This window comes from Callionymus lyra, chromosome 8 (genome assembly GCF_982586985.1).
Source record: "Callionymus lyra chromosome 8, fCalLyr1.hap1.1, whole genome shotgun sequence".
Classification (NCBI taxonomy): domain Eukaryota; kingdom Metazoa; phylum Chordata; class Actinopteri; order Syngnathiformes; family Callionymidae; genus Callionymus; species Callionymus lyra.
In genome coordinates, this window is record NC_141825.1 from 4748815 (window position 1) to 4770789 (window position 21975).

Consider the following 21975-nt stretch of genomic DNA (forward strand, 5'->3'; position numbering starts at 1 on the left):
CTAAACAAAAAAATTCTAAATTCAATGTTATTTAATTAATATCCTTTTAAAGTCAATATAAAAACGTTCGTCCCACCAGACAGGAACAAAAGATTACCGAGCTACTTGATCCAACTTTCAGCCAATCATGCGACGGGCAGACGGTCATGTGACGACAGAAGCACTTGCGCGTCAATTCTAAACAACGATTTTAAATATAATGATAATTTTATAGCTTAGTGTGAATTACAAAGTTAAAGCGAGTGGCTCAGTGATCGATTGGACTAGTCTGGTAAGATGGTACTATTATAGCAACATTTTTATATTGAATTTAAAAGACTACTAATTTTAAAAAATATTGATTATAATGTATTTTTGAATAATTAGAATTAGAATATCAAATTCTATGTGTAAACAATTATTGTATTAATTATATATTTTTTAAAAAAAAACGAATTCTATGTACTAAAAACAACATTATTTATTATTTAAAGTAAAGCATTCAATGCTTAAAAAAACGTTTTGATGAAAAATAAATCCAAAGTTTAAACATTTATTTAAATCATTCAGTATTGAAAGTCATTTATAGTTGAGGACTTTCAGAAAAGCTAACGTTTGTCAGGGACCCAGAATAGAATCCGTCTCCTCTCGTGGACGTTAGTGTCCGGCTTGATATACGAGCATCTCTTGTCTCCGGGTTTTACAGCAGACCATTAACGTCGACCTTCATCCGTCCTCCGTCTGAACCAGAACCTGGTGCCGGCGTCACAGACACACACTCCTGTCGGCCATGAGGTCTTGTTGTGTTGTGCTGCTGCTGCTGCTGCATGTGGCTGACACCAGTGAGTGACCACTGACCACTGCCATCCATTTCACTTCACCACAACTTCCTGTTTTTTTTTTGTTCAGGTCCAAAGTGTGGTCGTCCTGAGGTGGGTCGATCCTCGCTCCAGACTCTGAGGGTGGTCGGAGGGATGGAAGCAGCTCGTGGATCGCAACCCTGGCTGGTCAGTGTGTGCGTCCGTTGTGTCTTCGTCGCATGTCTTTGAGTCGTTCTTGTAAAACTGGTGCTGCTTGAGACCTTGGCTCCTGCAAGGGTTTGGATTAAGGTATGGAAGTATATGAGTGCCATCACAACACAAGTGGTTAAAAATGAAACAATTTTCAATTTTTTTAAATGAATAATTTGGAGTCAATAATCTCTTTATTAGTTTTATAATTCAATAAAAAATCCAACATTTTCAAATAAATTCATTTTACACGTAGAGTTTGAAATTCTTATTCCAATCATCAAAACAAGTTTTTTCTAAATTTTATATTTTTGTATCCATAACCTTTTAAATTCAATATAAAAACGTTAGTATAATAATGTCACTAGACAAAACCAACAGAGCACAGAGCTACTGATTTCTTCAATTAATGGAATGAAAAAAACGAATTAATTTTGAAAAAAAATATATATAGTATATATATATATACATATATATATATATATATATAAATATTATTAAAAAAAATAATAGTAACCTTTCAATACAAAAAATGATTTAACAAGTGTTATGTAAAGGTGTAGTTCAGACATAAATGTTGATTTCTATATAAAAAAAATAATATCTTAGTATCAATATCATCATTTAAACAGACATGAAAAGATGTGACATTAAAACGACTTTAAAGTATATTTATATTCACGTTAGTACATTTTGAGATTGTTTTACTTCATGCAATGATCTAGAAACGACTCCTAAGGCATCTCCATCGTGTCCTGTCTCTGCCCCTGGGCCTCCGCCCACCTGAAGATGAGCACATATTATATTAAAAAGTTTCTTCTCACAGGTGTCTCTGCGTAACAAAGCTCTTCACTTCTGCGGCGGCGCCATCTTGACGGAGCGCTGGATCTTAACCGCCGCTCATTGTTTCGCCAGCACGCACAAGTACGAGAGTGTGTTGTGCGAGCGAGCCCCGAGACTGTCACAGTGAAGTTTGATTTCTTTTCATTAGGGAGTTTGTGAGCAGAGTGACGGTGGCGGCCGGGGAGCACGACCGGCGAGTGGCGGACGAGGAGGAGCAGATACTTCCTGTCAAGTCCGTGCGCGTCCACCAGGGGCATCGACCCTCGTCGCCCATGAGCAACGACGTGGCGCTGCTGGAGCTGGACGGACGCGTGAGGTTCGGTGCGTCGCTTTGGTTTTCATCTTATGAAGTTCGACACTTTTACGCTTGAATTTCTGTCTTTTTATTGATTTTAAATACGTTATAATTAATAAAATTAAATATTAAAAATGTAGTTTTTATCATTATGTAAAAAGATCAAACTTTAGTTTTCATTGTAATCGTACCAAATATTTAACTTGAAAAAGGAACCAACTGTAAATGTCATTTAAATGTAAGTAAGTATTTTACCGTCATGATGGATATGGATGGTTCTAATCTCAAATTTATGCAAATGAGAGAATCAAAAATTCTCTTTATTTCTAAATATGTATTGTTTTACATTTTGACTTCAAACTTTATTACCTATTATTTCATACTTTTAACATCTTTCTATGGCAAATATGCATTTTTTTCAATTAGACTCTATTTGTAATGTACAAAATGTATTTTAATATTTTTAGGGGTCATTGTATGTCCAAGCAAAAATAAATAAATATTTAATCTCATCGATATATTTATATATTTTAAATAAATACTTAAACTCGTCAATGACCGTCCTGAACACATCGTTAAAATAGAAATATCAAAATGTTATTGAGTTAAATTGGCAAAGAAATGGTTAAAGTTTTTAAAAAAAATTTAATAAATAAGAATATAACATTTAAATAAGAGAGATCACATTGAGTTAAAGGATAATGGTACGTTTAAAAATATATATATATATTTAAGTTCATAGCAGTTTATATCCTAAACAAACAAAATATTCAACAGTAGCTGTCAATCAATCCTTTTTTATGTCAACTCTTGGTGACTGTAAATGTAAAAATATTCAATGTTGTGATTATGGTCTGAGTATTAAATTAAATTTTGTCTATAGTTTAAACTTTTAAATTACATTTTTTAAATCCCTACCACTTATTATTAAAACAGTTTTTATTACCATTTTCATGCCAAATTAGCTTTTTTTGTGTGTTTTTAATTCATGGTCACTTTATTTGTACTATAAAATGTAAATGTTAATTTTAATACATTTTAATTTTAAGGGTCTTAAGACGTCCAATTAAAAAAATAGACCAAATCAACATTTTTCCTTTTATTGAGTTAAAGTGGAAAAGAAGTGGTTAAAGTTTAAAAAATGAATCAAATAAAAAGAATATAATGTTTGAATAAGAGAGTTCACACCACGTTAGAGGGTTATTGTACGTTTATATTTAAGTTGTAGTTTTCATCTTAAACACACAAAATATTCAACCATGACTGTAAATTAACCCTTTATATGTCAACTCTTGGTGACTGTCAATGTCAAAATATTAAATTCAAAGTAGTTTAAGTTGTACATGTTTAAATACGATGAAACAAAAATGATAAATGTGTTTAAAATACACTAAAATGCTGAAACATCAATAATGGAGAGTGTCGTCTGTGCAGGCGTGTTTGTGAAGCCGGTGTGTCTTCCTCTGCCGGACCAGGACTCCCCTCCGGGCAGCAGCTGTGTGGTGGGAGGATGGGGTCGGATGCGAGAACGTAAGACCTTCGTCGTCGCTCCAGGTTCTCCGGGTCACGCTGCCCGTCTGTGTCCCAGGAGGTCGACTCCCCTCCGTCCTCAGAGACGTCTCCCTGGACCTGCTGCACCCGGCCCGGTGCCGGCACGTCCTCCAGATGGTCTCGGGTCTGGACCGGAACATGACGGTGCTGTGTGCCGGTCCGGAGAGAGGAGGACGAGACGCCTGCCAGGTTTGACCTCCACCCTCCTCGACTCTTGACCTGCAGTGACTCTCTCCCGCCTGCAGGGGGACTCGGGCAGTCCTCTGGTGTGTCCTGCAGGAGGACGCTGGGAGGTGGTGGGCGTCACCTCCTGGGGTAAGGGATGTGGGCGGAGCTGGTCCAACAACAGCAGAAGACCTCCTTCCAGGAGAGGATCTCCGGGCGTGTTCACGGACGTGCGACTCCTGCTGCCCTGGATCAAACAGACGCTCCGAGAGACTCCAGGTTCAACCGTCGACTGCTTTGGTCTGATGTGAACTTTTGTTGCAGCGACTGAGAAACTCGTTTAAAAGTTTTTGAAAGTATCAGTTTCCCCAGAATATTGATAGATTTTTTTTTTATTGACATTATTTTTTTTTTTAAGCAATTCATTATTTTTTAAGATAATACGTTTAAATCATCTTTTTTTATATTTTCAAATAATAATATTTAATATATTATTAAATGTAACTATTTAAAGAAAAAGGAACAGACAGAAGTTATTGATTTATTCAATAATTGTTTTATGTTAAAAGTTAGAATTGGTTTCAAAATCAAAAAACGTTTTAATCAAAATAAAAAGTTACTTCAATAAAAAAAAAATGTTTTAATGAAAATAAAAAGTTGCTTCAATTTAAAAAAAATGTTTAAACAAAATAAAAATGTAGTTTTATAAAAATAAATAAAATATTTTATATATTATTAAATTCATTCACATAATTATTATTTTATTTTTTTCTAAATTCAATATTTTTTAATTCGTAGTCTTTTAAATTCAATCAAACGTAGCTATAATAGTGACAACAAGACATCACCAACAGAGCACCAAGCTACTTGATCTTGTCCCTCTATGTCTACACTGTGAAAAAAAAATCATTTATTTTGAAAATGTTGTTTTTACAAAACAAATTCTACCTTTCAATATGCAAATTATTAATTTATCTAATTATTTTACAACATTTCAATAAAGGAATTCTGAACATTTAAAAAGTTCAGTTCAACGTTGAATATTCTGATGACACTGATACACATAGAATCTACGACTAGAAGGAGAAAGATTTACGCTACACTCTGGCAGGAGAATGTTTCGTGATCATAAGTCGTTCTAAATTGAGAATTTTATTTCTGTGTCAGCAGCTGATCAGCAGCACTTGTTGTCGTCACACAGTAAGTTGTGTTTTTTAATTCATCTGATCTGGACCTCGTGCCTCTCTGAGTGTGTGTGTGTGTGTGTGTGTTTGTGCGTCCGGTGTGTGTGTGTGTGTGCGTGCGTGTGTGTGTGTTCGCAGGCCTGTGTGGTGTCAGTGACGGGTCTGTTCATGGCGAGGGATTCATCAGGAATCCTAAACTCCCTGGTGGTCGCTATGGCAACAATGAGTGAGTGACACTGAAGAATCTGTGAACAACTTCCTCTTGTTTTGACCAGACTTTGACATTTATCTGACATTTATTTGGTGTGTGTGTGTGTGTGTGTGTGTGTGTGTGTGTGTCCAGACTGTGTGTGTGGAGCATCAGTGTCGCTGACGGCTTCAGTGTTGTGTTAGAGTTTGAACACTTTGATCTGGAGAACGACTCACTGTGTCGCCACGATCGACTCTCGGTGCTGGTGGACACACACAGACCTGTTGGTGAGACTCACACAATCACGCACACAATCACAGACCTGTTGGTGAGACTCACAATCACACACACATGATCTGGAGCTTGTAATCCATGCGTTTGTGTCTTCTCGTCTGGACTATCATAACAGTTTATTTTCATGTCCAAACAAGAAGGATCTGTCTCGTCTGCAGTTGATACAAAACTCTGCAGCGAGAATTCTGATCCGCTCTAGTAGAAGAACTCACATTTCTCTAATCCTTAAAACTCTTCACTGGCTTCCAGTTTCTTTCTTTTCAACTTTAAAATTCTGGTTCTTACTTTCAGATCTATTCATGGTCAGACTCCTTCCATTAGTCATCTGATCCAGACTTACACCCCAGCTCGGGCTCTGAGGTCTGTGGATCAGAATCTACTGATGGTTCCTGAACACGCTTCAGGACCAGAGCAGAGAAATCCTTCCAGACTGTTGCTCCTAAGCTTTGGAACGATCTTCCTCTGTGTTTGATGATCTACTGACTCCTTCAAGAAACATCTTAAGACGTTTTTATTTGTTCAGGCTTTTCCTTGATTTTCTGGAACTCCTGTTGTGTTATCAGTTTTATCTTGATCTTTAAAATATATACTTTATTGAATATTGTTTTGATTGTTTAAGCGCTTTGTGACCCTGGTCTGGAAAAGCGCTTTACAAATAACAATTACTTACTTACCTACTTACACACACACCTGTTGGTGAGACTCACACAATCACACAATCACTCCTTTACAAGTCATGTCATCTTTTCCATCTACAAATAAGAAACTTTAATTCTAATTTCACTTTTAGATAAAATATGTTTTATTTTACATTTTTGAGCTGGAATTGTTTCTTTGTCAGTCGAACTTAAATGTATTTGACTAAAATTATTAAATGAAAATGTAATTTTATTTTTTTAATCAAAATAAAATGTTGCTTCAATAAAAAAAAACGTTTTAATTAAAATAAAAAGTTACTTTAATAAAAAAAAACGTTTTAAATTAAAATAAAAATGTGCTTAAATAAAAAAAAAACGTTTTAATTAAAATAAAAAGTTACTTTAATAAAAAAAAAAGTTTTAAATTAAAATAAAAATGTGCTTAAATTAAAAAAAAACGTTTTTAATTAAATAAAAAATTTACTTCAATAAAAAACTTTTTTAAATCAAAATAAAAAGTTTCTACAATGAAAAACCTTTTTGAATCAAAAGAAAGTTGCTTCAACAAAGAAAAATGTTGATCAAAATATAAATATATAAATAAATATATATACAAATACTGTATAATATATAATAGTATTTTCAATAAAAAAGAAAGTTGTCAAACACAAATAAGTATTCATCAATCAAAGAAAACAGTTTCAATAAAATATTTTATTGTATTTTTTATTAAAGTAAACTATTTTTTTATGAATAAAGAGAAAAAATATCCTTCAAGATCATAATATACTGTATGTTTCCAAGTGTTGTGCCATAATATTAAACCCACACTGTTGTGTGTTTGTTGCAGTGATATTGTGTGGAAGTGTTTCTCCTGCTCGACTTCTTCTCAACAATTCCCAGAGCGCGAGGCTCGTCTTCTCTTCTGACGTCAGTGATGCAGGAAGTGGCTTCGTTGTGAGACATCTCGCCGTCCGGGGACATCCAGACCTCAGTGAGAACACACACACACACACACACACACACACATGCACACACACCCCCACACACACGCACACACCCCCACGCACACACACACACACGCACACACACACACACGCAAACACACACACACACACACTCACCCCCCCACACACACGCACACACACACACACACACGCACACCCACAACCACCCACACCCACCCACACACACTCCATAATGAACACCAGAATAACAATCACTGAGTCAGAACCAGAACAAAGTGTGTGTTTGTCTGAACTAGGTTGCGGGTCGGTGGTCTTGCTCAAGGACCAGGTCAGCGTTGAAACCCCAAACTACCCACAATCATACAGCGAGGACTGCGAGCTGCGCTGGGTCGTCCTCGCTCCCGCGGGCCACATTGTTAAGGTGATGATGTCAAGGAGGAAGTGGAGTGAAAGAGTTGGCGCGGTTGCTTCAGCATACAATGACCACAATGCCTTGCAGCGAACCACTCGACTTTAAAGTATTATTTAAATTATTTATTTTTATGATATAAAATGAGGTGTTTGTTAAACGTTAATAATCGGATTTAAATCTTCTATTACAATAAATTAAATTAATGTAACGCTAATTAAATTAATTAATTTAAAAAAAAAAGTCTGTGTAAAAACAAAATACTAATTAAAAATTTATCTTTCGAACTTTAAAGCTCATTTAATGGTAAGATAGTTTCAAGGCAACGTTTTCATATCGTCTGTGATGCAACATTTGACGTGAATAATAGCATAATATTGAGAAATCTTCGGCGACAACTTTGAGCCTATATTGTCCATAATGCACCGCGGCGCTGTTTCAAACGCTCACGCTGCACTGCCATCTACTGGTGGAGAAAATACACTGTAGAAGTCAATGAAAACAACAGTTAATAATTTATTGACACTTAAACAGATTATAAACAAGTTAATATTGTTTAAAATTGTATTGTTTCGTCTGCAGCTGGAGTTCTTGGACTTTGACGTGGAGGAGTCCAGCGGATGCTCGTACGACTCACTCACGGTGCTGGCGGACGTGGAGGGAAGCGACGTGATCGGTGAGATTCGACCCCGTGACCCCCGTGACCCTCGTGATTGAAGCCCTTTGATTGACGAGGCGTTCGTGAGCAGCGTCGCTGTGCGGCCGCGGCGTTCCTCCCGACGTGTTGTCCCACCAGGACGTCATGGTGCTCATCTTCTCCTCCGACAGCAGAATCAGAATCAGAATCAGAAAACCTTTATTAGTCCCGCGAGGGGAAATTCGGTTTAACAGCAGCAAGAGAAATGAAACACCCAGAAATAAAAACGAGAAATAAAATCTAAATGGAATAAAAGATAAATCTGCGCTATATAATATTTACACAATCATATTTACAAAAATAACAAGAAGAAAAGGTGCTGTTAAATATTTATCTTGCTGAGTTCTTATTGTGGAGTCTGATGGCAGCAGGGAGGAAAGACCTGCGGTACCTCTCCCTCACACACCGGGGATGGAGCATCCTATCACTGATGGAGCTCCTCAATGCCCTCAGTGTGTGCTGGAGAGGGTGAGACAAGTTCCTCCTCATGGAGCCCAGCTTGCTCCGCATCCTCCCTCCAGTCACTTCCTCCACAGGATCCAGGGGGCGCCCTAGGACGTAACTGGCCTTCTTAATAAGGCTGTCCAGTTTAGCCCTATCCTTTGCTGTCATGCTGCTCCCCCAGCAGACCACACCGTTGAAGATGGCAGAGGCCACTACTGAGTCATAGAATGACTTCAGGAGTGGCCCCCGGACACCAAACGACCTCAACCTCCGGAGCAGGTAGATTCTACTCCGCCCTTTTTTATAGACAGCAGCAGTGTTATCCACCCAGTCCAAGCGGTTGTTGAGGTGAACACCCAGGAACTTGTAAGTCGTGACAATCTCAATGTCCTGTCCCTGGATGTTCAGTGGTGAGGGGGAGATGGAGGGACACCGCCGGAAATCCACGATCAACTCCTTAGTTTTGCTGGAGTTGATCTGAAGGTGGTTTTCCAGGCACCAGTCAACAAAGTCCTGGACAAGTCCCCGGTACGGCCCGTCATCCCCGTCCCTAATGAGGCCGACGATGGCGGAGTCGTCCGAGAACTTCTGCAGGTGACTGGTGGGAGACAGGTGTTGGAAGTCTGCAGTGTACAGTGAAAAGAGGAACGGTGCTAACACTGTTCCCTGGGGGACCCCTACACTGCACAGTACAGTCCTCGAAACACCATCCCGGGTCCTCACGAACTGTGGACGGTTGGTGAGGTAGTCCACAATCCAGTCCGTGAGGTGAGTGTCCGCTCCAGACAGCTCCAGCTTGTCCCTCAGGATGTTTGACCTGATGGTATTGAAAGCACTGCTTAGATCCAGGAAAAGGATCCTCACAGTGCTTCCAGGCAACTCCAGATGAGAAAGTGCTCGGTGGAGAAGGAAGATGATGGCGTCCTCCACGCCGATGTCAGGTTGGTAGGCAAACTGCAACGGATCCATGGAGGAGCGCACCAGAGGACTCAGGTAACTAAGGACCAGCCGCTCCAGAGCCTTCATAAGGTGGGATGTCAAGGCCACAGGTCTGTAGCAGCTGGGATCCTTAGGGTGCTGAGTCTTCGGCACCGGTACCACACAGGACGTCTTCCACAGTAGTGGAACTCTTCCCAGGGTCAAGCTCATGTTGAACAGAAGTCCAACAATTTCACTTAACTGGTCAGAGCACGTCCTGAGTACTTTGCCACCGATGCCGTCTGGTCCAGGGGCCTTTGTTGTCTTGGTTCTCCTAAGCTGATTTCTCACCTGGAGAGGTGTGAGGGACAGGCTGGGGTGGGGGGGCATTGTCCCCTGCGGAGTCAGCGGGGGGATGCCTCTCGTACCGAGGCTTCCGTGGCAGGATATCGTACATCAGCCTGTCAGGTGTGTTTGACAGGTGTCAATCACACAAGTTATTGATCGTAATAACTGGAGTTCATCAGTGTCAGCAGATCGTTGAGGGATTTGATTTAATTTGTTGTTTTTCATTTAAAGTTTGTTTTCAATTCATCTTTGAATTATTAGATTGAATAGTTTCTATATTCAAAGGATTTAAAAAAATATGTGCTTATATATAATTTAATTAAAACATAGAACATATTTTCAATTAAAATATTTTTAAGATTCCAATAATATAAGAACATTTAATTTCAATGTTATTATGACTCCTAGCCTTTTAAATTCATTATAAAAATGAAAGTATATTTGTGCCAGAATACATGATTTTATTTACACATATATTAATATTTCCATTTATTCAAAAATACACTTTCTAAATATTTCTAGATCTTTTTTTTTCTTCGTTTTTTTTAACTTAATTATAAAAAATATTGGAATAATAGTGCCGCCATTTTTTATATAATATATAATATATAAAGCTAACTTAAAAAAAACTGAATTTTTAATTTTTATTATGGAATTATTTTAATGACAATATCAAAATTTATGTTTGAAAAAAACAATTATTCATTTTTTTGGATCAACCTTTCATAACACGTTTTTTAAAACCAATTCAGAAATATAATTCAATGCTTAAAAAATAAAGAATTATTTTACATTTTTAACGTTAGATTTCACCATTTTATATTTACACGTTCATTGTCCATGTTCAAAACTTTTTGTAAATATTTATCATTTGACTTGTTTCTGTTATAAAGTTTTTCCCATTTAAACCGTTCAAATGAATTTTTACAGATGATTAAATGACACGTGTCTTTAAAAATGTAACAAAAAGCAACAATTCTACAGCCATGAAGTCAAAATTAAAATGAGTGTCATTAGATTTGTACACAAATAAATTCGCTTCAATTTAAAACTCAATCAAAACTCATCTTAAACAGTAAATACAAGTTTTAACATTTTCAGTCTATATTTCTGTGATTAGAAGATAAATGAGCGTCTAATTCAATATAGAAATGTAAATTAAGTGATTACATTTATACTCTGTCACTGAAATACACACTTTGTGTTTCGCTTCAAAGCACAAGCATTCATTTACTTTCAACATATTCAGTTTCAAAGGTCGCAGGCATTATGTATCGAGCCCAGAAACAATGATTCAATAATAACAAAACACTCTTGTGTAAGAAAAATCCATATTTAAAGAGATTTCAGTATTTTTAAGTCAAGTGTGAACATGTGTTGCATCATCGTATCTTGGATCGATAGAAAATGCCTGGTTTGTCTCTTGAGATTGTTGACAAATGGAAAATAAGTTACACACGTTTTATTTTGATCTTCTTTTACTCGCCCTCTTCTCTGAGATGATGTGTTTCTCCGGCAGAGCTTAACGAAGACGACGACAGTTTAGCAGCCGATGATCTGAGACACGGACCGGACCAGGACCAGAACCAGGACCAGGAGCAGGACCGAGGTTCTGGACCGGCACACGGTTGGTGCTTCTGCTCTCACACCGCGTGAACAATGGAGTGAGATTGATTGACGTGGTTCAGAGATGTTTCTTCAGGCAGCAGAGCTCTGTGGTATGTAGGACAGTCGTGAGTCATCTCACACCGAGGTGGTCGGAGACACACAACAGACGCACACACACAGTGTGAGGTGTTTCATGGGTGTTTCCAGATCATCGTTGAATCTTCAAAATCTCTTGATGGTGGTTTTTGTGTCACAACCTTCAGCTGTTGTGTCACGACCTTCAGATGCTCTTCAATGAAACGTCTGAGAAACTTCACCGAGTTCACCAGACGTGATGTTGTGTTTGTGTTGTCAGCGAGTTTCCACAGGTTGTTAGGCAGCAGCTGTGGTTGTGTTGTTGGAGTCTCTGGGGTTTATTTTGTTATTCATGTGTTTGTCTGAACTATTGTGTGTCAGTGTGTCTCACATAGCTAAAGACACACTTATATCTACACACATATATACACACACATGTAAATATACATACATACACACATATATACATTATACACACAGATATATACATACATATATACACATACACTAACACATAGATACACAATCACGCACACACACACACACACATATATATATACACAATCACGCACACACACATACATATAAACACACACACACATACATACACACTCACACAGATACGCACGCACGCATAGATACACAATACACATATACACTCACACGTAGATACACTCACACATAGATACACACATATATACACTATACACACATATGTATACATACATTTATACACACACACTCACACATAGATACACAATCACGCACACACACATAAAAAAATGTTTTTTTTTAATCCAATAATTGAGCTTAAATAGTGAAGGTTTATAAATCATCAATTCTGATCAAAAACACAAGATTCACATACATTTTAAATAAACGATATCAGCCACGACATGATCAGATGTCTCCCTCTAGTGGCGAATAGCAAAAAGTGCTGCTGGTTTTGTTTCTGGTTCGGAATTTATTTATATTTTTAACTTATTTAAAAACAAGCAAATATTTTAACAACAATTATTTAGTAACGAGGGTTGAACGCCAGCGCCTGACGTGTCAATCAAAGTGTCGTCACAGCAGAAACTCACTCTTCTTCTCTCGCAGTCAAGTTGGAGGACACAGCGCCCCCTGTGGACGGCAGAAGCAGTTGCAGGCGTGCGCTGGTGTCAGACGACGAGGACTTCACAGGGGAGTCTTCAGGCCATGACCTTTGACCCCCCAACTGTTGATCCTGCCAGGTTTTGACTGTAGAGCCGCTGAGGTTCCACCGCGTTGCTCAAGGACACTGTGGCAGCAAAATCTTGACGGTGTAGGATTGTTTTGAGTTTATTGAGTTTGTCATGAAAAAATATAATTGAGTCATTAAAATATTAAATAATATAATAATATTGTTATAATAATATAATATAATAAGTCGGATCAATTATATTCTCTTCTTCTTCTTCTTCTTCCCTCAATTAAATGTCCATAAAATTGAATGTATACCAAAAATGAAAAAATGTTGACATTATTAAAACTGTTCTTATCTTAACTTATCTTATGTGCATTTTTCTATTTACTTGTTACTTTACAATTTTATTATCATATTTAAGTTTTTTCCATAATTGAATATTAGGTACTGTGGCCCGTTAGTGTTAGTGTGGAACAAGTGTATTTTGTGGAGAAAATTGTACTGATGTTTCAGTATTTGAAATTATGTTTCTGGAAATTTTCATTTTACTTCAATGTTTCAATAATTGTATCACAAAGTTTTCATTTTGTTTGAGTTTGAAAAATTGGCTTTAAAGTTTTGTTATTTTGTTTCACTTTTAATATTTGTTTTAAAGTTTTGTAATTTTGGTTCAGTTTTAATATTTGTTTTAAAGTTTTGTAATTTTGGTACAATTTTAATATTTGTTTAAAAGTTTTGTTATTTTGGTTCAGTTTTAATATTTCTTTTAAAGTTTTGTTATTTTGGTTCAGTTTTAATATTTCTTTTAAAGTTTTGTTTCAATTTTAATATTTGTTTTAAAGTTTTGTAATTTTGTTTCAATTTTAATAAATGTTTTAAAGTTTTGTTATTTTGTTTCAATTTTAATATTTGTTTTAAAGTTTAGTCATTTTTGTTAAAAAATTAAATTTAATATTTTCACGGTTAATAATTCAATATTTAATCCAAATATAAAGTAAATGATAGAACGACAAGGATTTTTCCTAAAAATGTTTAATTATGTCAAATAATTGATTGACATGTCAAGTTTGATTGACAGTCGTGAGCTCCTGACTCCGCCTCTGTGGTGTGACTAGAAGGTTCCACCAGTGATTGACGGGTGACTTGTCAATGTCACCACTGCTCGGACCTGAGCACCAATCAGAGCTCGGCCACTCCCTCGTGTGAGAGTGTGTGTGTGTGTGGACTTTGGTTCTGCACAGTCGCTCCTCCGGCTCCAATCATGGTGAGATCCTGCTCTGCTCCTCAAAGTTCTGGACCTCAAGTGTTCCTCTGCAGATCCTCCCGCTGCTGGTGGCGCTCGCCGCGGTGGCGCTGACGCTCGTCTACTTCCTGCTGCAGAAGAAGAAGAAGAAGACGCCCGTGACGCTGCAGGACGCCACCGTCAAGTACGCCCTGAAGCTGGTGGACAAGCAGGTGAACCAGGTCAAAGGTCAACATGATGTGACATGAGGAAGTCCTTCATCTGCAGCTCTTGATGGACCTTCAGTGTCTTGATAATAATAATCCTCAAAATATTTTTTTATTTTAAATATTTAATTATATTTAAATTATTAATTGTCATCAATCATTAAGCTCATCGTTAGTGACGGTTCCATCTCTGGCCACACGGTGGCGACAGAGAGCGTTAGGTTCGTCATCCAGGGGTGTTTCCTCCAGGAGTGAGTGAAGAAGTATTGACCTCTGATGACGTCATGATCCACGCGTGGATTTACTTGAGTGACCTTTGTTGACCTGTAATTGAACTCACAGGTCACATGACTCTGTTCTCTGCAGGAAATCAGCCACGACACCAAGAAGTTCCGCTTTTCTCTCCCTTCTCCAGAACATATCCTCGGACTTCCAATAGGTTCAGACTCGTCTTCCTTCTCGTCTTCCTCCTCTTCTTCCTCCTCTTCTTCCTTCTCTTCTTCCTTCTCTTCTATCTTCTCTTCTTCCCTTCTATCTCTTTCTCTTCTTCCTTATTCTTCTCCCTTCTCTTCTTCCTTCTCGTCTTCCTCCTCTTCTTCCTCCTCTTCTTCCTTCTCTTCTTCCCTTCTATCTCTTTCTCTTCTTCCTTATTCTTCTCCCTTCTCTTCTTCCTTCTCGTCTTTCTCCTCTTCTTCCCTTCTATCTCTTTCTCTTCTTCATTCACTTCTTCCTCCTCTTCTTCCTTCTCTTCTTCCCTTCTATCTCTTTCTCTTCTTCTTTATTCTTCTTCCTTCTCTTCTTCCCTTCTATCTCTTTCTCTTCTTCCTTCACTTCTTCCTCCTCTTCTTCCTTCTCTTCTTCCCTTCTATCTCTTTCTCTTCTTCCTTATTCTTCTTCCTTTTCTTCTTCCTTGCCTTCTTCCTCCTCCTATTCTTCTCTCTCTTCTTCTTCCATCTCTTCTTCCTCCTTCTCTTCTTCCTCTTTCTCTTCTTCATCCTCTTCTTCTTCCCCCACTTCTTCCTCTTCTTCTTCCTTCCCTTCCCTTCTTCCTCTTTCTCTTCTTCCTCCTTTTCTTCCTTTTCTTCTTCCTCCTCTTTTTCCTTCCCTTCTTCCTCCTTCTCTTCTTCTTCCTCCTCTTCATCCTCTTTCTCTTCTTCCTCCTCTTCTTCCTTCTTCCTCCTTTTCTTCTTCCTTCTCTTCCTCCTCCTCCTCTTCTTCCTCCTTTTCTTCTGCCTCCTTCTCTTCTCCTCCTTCTCTTCTTCCTCCTTCTCTTCCTCCTCCTTTTCTTCTGCCTTCTATCTTCCCTTCTCTCATATCCTTTTATCCTCTTTGTTTTACACTAATTTGAAAATTCTACTTCTCTTCTCTTTTTTCTTTTCCCTTTTTTAAACAATAAATCATGCTCTTCTCTTCCCCTTTATCTTCCATCCTTCTCTTAATTTATCTTGCGATCCTTGTCCATCTCTTCTCTATTTGTTTTATCGCCTATGTTGTTCCCCTTCTTTTCTCTACATCTTCTGTCCTTCTCTTTCTTCACTTCCTCTCCTCCTGATCACTCTGTTCTCTCCAGGTCAGCATGTCTACCTCTCTGCTAAGGTCAATGGGCTGCTGGTGGTCCGAGCGTACACGCCGGTGTCCAGCGACGAGGACCGCGGACACGTCGACCTCGTCGTCAAGGTGATCCACGTGACCAGGATGGGCGCCATCTTCGTTGTGTAGCATGTAGTTTAAGCGGCTCATGATGCCACCAAAATTACAAATTCCTTAAACATATTTACAATTTCCTTAAACATATTTACAATTTCCTGAAACAAATTTACATATTCTGAAACTAAATTACAATTTCCTGAAACTAAATTACAATTTCCTGATACAAATGTACACATTTTGAAACAAACTTTTAATTTCCTGAAACAAAAGTACACTTTTTGAAACAAACTTTTAATTTCCTGAAAAAAAAATACACATTTTGAAACAAACTTTTAATTTCCTGAAAAAAAAGTACACATTTTGAAACAAACTTTTAATTTCCTGAAACAAATCTACAAAATTTGAAACTAAATCACAATTTCCTGGACATTTTTTTGAGAATTCTCAAACAAATACAAGTTCACTCTTTAAAGGAGTGTTCCATCAGGCGTCAGACGGTGAAGATTCTTCTTCTCCTTCAGGTTTACTTCAAGAACACTCACCCGTCGTTCCCCGACGGAGGGAAGATGTCTCAGCACCTGGACGGCATGAAGATCGGAGACAGCGTGGACTTCCGAGGGCCCAGTGGGCTGCTGGTGTACAAGGGCCACGGTACTGACCCCATGAACCTTGAGCCCGCAGGTGTTCAACTCTCACCTGTCCTCAGGTGTCTTCGCCATCAGGCCGGATAAGAAGTCGCAGGCGAAGACTCGCACGTTCAGACACGTGGCCATGATCGCGGGAGGAACAGGTGAGCGACGATGACCCGGAACAAGATCCGCCTCTGACCCGTCTGTGACCTTTGACCTCTCAGGCATCACTCCCATGCTGCAGCTGATTCGCAGGATCACCTCTGACCCCTCGGACAGAACCTCATGCTCGCTGCTCTTCGCAAACCAGGTGAGACCTCGTCAGAGAGAGAGTGTGTGTTTGTTCAAAACTGTGTGTGTGTGTGTGTGCGACCTGTGTGTTTGCGATGTGTGTGAAACGTGTGTGTGTGTGACGTGTGTAAGTGTGCGTGTGTGTGTGTGAGTCGTGTGTGTGTTACATGTGTGTGTTACATGTTTGTGTTTGTAATGTGTGTGACTTGTGTGTGTGTGATGTGTGTGTGTTACATGTGAGTTTTGATGTGTTTGTGACAAGTGTGTTACATGTATGTCCGTTACATGTGTGTGTTACAAGTTTGTGTGTGTGTTTGTGATGTGTGTGACTTCTGTGTGTGTGTGTGTGATGTGTGTGTGTTACATGTGGGTTTTGACATGTGTGTGCCGTGTGTGTGACATGTGTGGCTGTGTCTGTGTGCATTTGTGACAAGTGTGTTACATGTATGTCTGTTAGATGTGTGTGTTACATGTGTGTGTGTGTTCAGACAGAGAAGGACATTCTTCTGAGGGAGGAGCTGCAGCAGCTGAAGAAGGAACATCCTGACGACCTGAAGATCTGGTTCACTCTTGACAAACCTCCTCATGGTGAGATCAGTTCCTCACATTCTTTTGATTGACACGAGTCTATGACAGTATATCAGTGTCTGTCCTGCACCTTCACCCCGTTACAAACACACTGTTTCTTTAAGTCACATCACAGATGAGTCAAAGTCTTGCAGGAGCCAAGGTCTCCAGCAGTTTGATGAGGTTGGTTTTGTTGGTAGTGAGATAGTGGTGAAGTGAACAAACACATGATAGAAAGTGTTACAATGAAGTTTGTTTTACAATGGAATGTCAAGTGAAGGACATTTGACACTCAATGCTATACTTGCTAGCTTAGCTAGTGGCTAACAGTGCTAGCTTAGCTAGTGGCTAACAGTGCTAGCTTAGCTAGTGGCTCAAAGTGCTAGCTTAGCTAGTTGTCTACAGGGCTAGCTTAGCTAGTGGCTTACTTACAAAGGCTCACTTCCGCTTCCGGTGAGCCTTTGATCGGCTGCTTGACGTCACATCTTGTTCTGCTAAAGAACTTTTAACTTTAACTGAAGCAACATGTTTCTGAACCCACTCATCAAAAAGGCCACATTTTAGACTTAGTTTTTACTCTTGGCCTGGCCATTTCTAATATATCTGTACATGGTGTCCATCTGAGTGATCATTCTCTTGTCTTGTTTAACCTGGACTTCATCCCTGAACCTAAGCCTTTGAAAGTTAGGTCTCAGAGGCGTGTCATCTCAGCCGATACTGCAGACAGTTTTTCTGCTATGTTTGACGCTCTTTCCTTTGATGACTGCACAGACGTGGACAGTTTGAGTCACTGTTTCACTGGTCATTGTGTTGAAATACTGGATCAAGTGGCACCTGTTAAATCGAACTTGAAAATTCAGAAAAAACGGTGCCCTTGGACAAATGAAGATCTCCTGAGTCTGAAGAGACTTTGTCGAAAGACTGAGCGTAACTACTACTAAACTTGAGGTGCACAGACTTCACCTCAGGGATCTGTTGACTTCTTACAATGAGATGGTAGAAACTGCTAGATCAGAAAACTGGTAGCAGCAAATAGGAAAAACCCCAAAGTTTTGTTTGACACGATTAATTCTCTTGTGTCTCCTGCTCCTCAAATCACGCCTGTCTTCTGTGAAGCTGACAGCAATGCATTGTTGAGATTTTTCATTGACAAAATTAAATTGATCAAAGAGAAAATCTCTCCCCCTTTGTTTGGAACCCCTACTGTCTCTGAGCCCATCTCCTCCTCTTGGTCCTCCTTCACTGCTGTATCTTTGGGTGATATTTCAGCACTAGTGAACAAGATGAAACCATCCTCTTGCTCAGATGACGTCCTTCCTTGTAGGCTTTTTATCAAAGTATTTGATGTAATTGGCCCCTGGGTTACCAATATGGTGAACCTCTCCCTTTCCACAGGGGTTTTTCCCAATGCATTTAAACATGCCATTGTGGAGCCTCTGCTCAAAAAACCAGGCTTAGACCCAACTGACCTCAGTAATTTCAGGCCTATTTCTAAGCTCCCTTTCTTGTCCAAGATCTTGGAGAAGGTGGTGTCTGAGCAGCTGTCTTTGTTCCTGGATCAGAGCGACATCCATGAGAAGTTTCAGTCTGGCTTCCGTAAACATCACTCTACGGAGACAGCTTTATTGAAAGTGTCCAGTGACATCATGATGTCGGCTGACTCGGGTAAATTCACTGTTCTGGTGCTCTTGGATCTGTCCTCAGCCTTTGAGACAGTTGATCACCAGATCCTGCTGAGAAGACTAAGGGATGAAGTGGGACTGTCTGGGTCTGTGTTAGAATGGGTCTCATCTTACCTTTCTGGGCGCAGTTTTAGTGTATCTGCCAATCAAATGAGGTCTGAATCGGCAGATCTGTTGTGTGGAGTCCCTCAAGGTTCTGTTCTGGGTCCTTTATTGTTTTTGCTGTACTTGATTCCCCTCGGTAAAATCATTCAGAGATTTCCAGATGTTTCTTATCACATTTTTGCTGATGACATCCAGCTCTACTGCTCTTTTGACCCAACTGAGCCCCAAAGGCTGAACAGCTTAGTCAATTGTTTGCTAGAAATCAAACAATGGCTGAGTGAAAACACTTTACAGCTAAATGTTGACAAAACTGAAACACTGGTGATTGCTCCTGATGATAAGATTCCAGGGTTGAGTCAGTACTTGGGTGACTTAGGTCAGTCTGTCAAACTGAGCCTGAGAAACCTGGGTGTTGTATTTGATAAAGACATGTCTCTTGTTCGACACTGCAGAAAACTGACCAGAAACTGTTTCCTTCAACTGAGAAAAATCTCTAAACTTAGGAAAATGTTGTCGGAACATGATCTGGAGCTTGTAATCCATGCGTTTGTTTCTTCTCGTCTGGACTATTGTAACAGTTTGTTTTCATGTCTTAACAAGAAGGATCTGTCTCGTCTGCAGTTGATTCAAAACTCTGCAGCGAGAATTCTGACCCGCTCAAGTAGGAGAACTCACATTTCTCCGATCCTTAAAACTCTTCACTGGCTTCCAGTTTCTTTCAGGATCAACTTTAAAATTCTGGTTCTTACTTTCAGAGCTATTCATGGTCAGGCCCCTCCTTACATCACTGATCTGATCCGGCCTTACACCCCAGCTCGGGCTCTGAGGTCTGTGGATCAGAATCTACTTATGGTTCCACGCACACGGCTCAGGACCAGAGGAGAGAAATCTTTTCAGGCTGTTGCTCCTAAGCTTTGGAACGATCTTCCTCTCTCTTTGCGCTTGATGGAGTCTACTGACTCCTTTAAGAAACACCTTAAGACGTTTCTATTTGTTCAGGCTTTTCCTTGAATTTCTCGAACTCCTGTGTTGTTCTCAGTATTATCTTGATCTTTAAAGTATGTACTTTTTTGAGTATTGTTTTGATTGTCTAAGCGCTTTGTGACCCTGGTCTCGAAAAGCGCTATATAAATAAATGTTACTTACTTACTTACTTACTTACAGGGCTAGCTTGGCTAGTGGCTCAAAATGCTAGCTTAGCTAGTGGCTAACAGGGCTAGCTTAGCTAGTGGCTCAAAGTGCTAGCTTAGCTAGTGGTTCACAAGGCTAGCTTAGCTTTTGACTTACACTGCTAGCTTGGCTTGTGGCTAACAGTGCTAGCTTAGCCAGTGGCTAATAGTGCTAGCCTAGCTAGTAGCTAACAGTGCTAGCTGCAGTGAGGTGAATTGTTGCACCCTGTAACACGTTGTATTTTTGTGTGTGTTGAAGATTAGAATGTTAATTGGGTTAACTATTAAATAAGAAAATATAATTTTCTAATATCAAACTGATACATTTTTACGACAAACATTGAATGTGTTTAAATACATTCATGTGTAATATGGTTTTGATGGTCAAATGTGTCTAAATGTTTAGCATTAGTGACTCTGGTTTAAGTGACTTTTGTGTTTCATCTTGTTGTGGATTTAAACGTCTCGTTCCTGCTGAATATTCTGGATGAATCGTGTAATCCTCTCGGTGACGGAGCTACAGTGGTTCAGCTGATAGATGCTGTTTTATTTGCATAATCTGTGAAGCGAGGGAAGAAGAAGGACGAGTGTTGAAGTCTCTCTCTCGCTCTCTCGCTCTCTCTCTCTCGCTCTCTCGCTCGCTCTCTCCAGGCTGGAAGTTCAGTTCTGGGTTCGTGACCGAGTCCATGATCCAGGACCACCTCCCGGCTCCGTCAGGTGACACTCTGGTGGTTCTGTGTGGACCCCCGCCCATGATCCAGAACGCTTGCCTGCCCAACCTGAGCCAGCTGGGACACGAGGCCGAGAACATATTCTCGTACTGACGTCTGTGTTTTCACTCGTGTGTGTGTGGAAGTCGATCAGTGTCGTCACAATATTGAACCATTTCATTTAAACTTTTATTTTCTATTGAATTGTTTTTCAAGTATTATTTCTAACCATTGAATTCAATCATTTCTAAATTTAAAAGGTTGAACTATTTCATTTTTCAACAATAATTAATTAATGACAATAATTAAAAAATACATTTTCTAAATTCAATATTTTTTAATTTGTAGCCTTTTCAGTTCAACATAAAAATGTGGGTTTAATAGTGTCACCAGACATTAACAAAAGAGTACCGAGCTACTTGATCGATTGATGATGATACGTCGTCATGTGATCGTCTCCTTGTCGCATGATTGGCTGGAAATTTGATCAGTAGCTCGTCTGACCCCATTATACCAACATTTATACAGTGAATTTAAAAGGCTATGAATTGAAACATACGACACGTAGAACATGTATATTTCAATTATTGTAATTAGAATATCAAACTCTATGTGTAAAACAAACTTCAATCGTTTAGAATTTTTTTACGATTTTTAAACACAAATTCATTACTCTGAAAACATTCCAACTGTTAAATTTAACATTCAATATCCTGATGACACTGATATATTTCTATACTTGTGGAGCAAAACCAAAAGTTTTCTTCTTTTTTTTAAGTGTGAAATGACGAAAGCTTGTAAAGATTTGAGGGGAAAAGTGTTTTGAAGTAAAATCTCTAAAAATAAAACTTAGTGTCTGTCTGTCTGTCCTGCACCTTCACCCCATCACACTTTCATGTCCTATTACGAACACACTATTTCTTTGATAAAAATCAATAC

The 21975-nt window shown here is 39.0% G+C and overlaps 2 protein-coding genes across 3 annotated transcripts; both read left to right on the forward strand.

Annotated features, from left to right (window-relative positions):
• Positions 1–769: 769 nt before the first annotated feature.
• ovch2 (ovochymase 2) lies at positions 770–11692 on the forward strand. The gene is made up of 14 exons (XM_087797698.1): positions 770–821; positions 889–986; positions 1816–1913; positions 1981–2153; positions 3562–3657; positions 3716–3867; positions 3924–4122; positions 5014–5043; positions 5166–5253; positions 5371–5504; positions 7000–7143; positions 7414–7538; positions 8109–8202; positions 11453–11692. Exons 1-14 carry the CDS (start codon positions 770–772, stop codon positions 11587–11589), a joined length of 1620 nt encoding a protein of 539 aa, XP_087653824.1. The 3' UTR covers positions 11590–11692.
• Positions 11638–21878, forward strand: cyb5r2 (cytochrome b5 reductase 2). Of its 2 annotated transcripts, none has more exons than XM_087797690.1 (9): positions 11638–11788; positions 14165–14239; positions 14600–14672; positions 15804–15910; positions 16405–16534; positions 16590–16673; positions 16737–16822; positions 17292–17391; positions 20978–21878. In XM_087797690.1, exons 1-9 carry the CDS (start codon positions 11735–11737, stop codon positions 21148–21150), a joined length of 882 nt encoding a protein of 293 aa, XP_087653816.1. In that variant the 5' UTR covers positions 11638–11734; the 3' UTR covers positions 21151–21878. The 2 variants fall into 2 exon arrangements, with proteins under 2 accessions (XP_087653816.1, XP_087653814.1); XM_087797688.1 differs by lacking the exon at positions 11638–11788 and adding an exon at positions 13910–14048 and having other exon boundaries at positions 14102–14239.
• Positions 21879–21975: the final 97 nt, after the last annotated feature.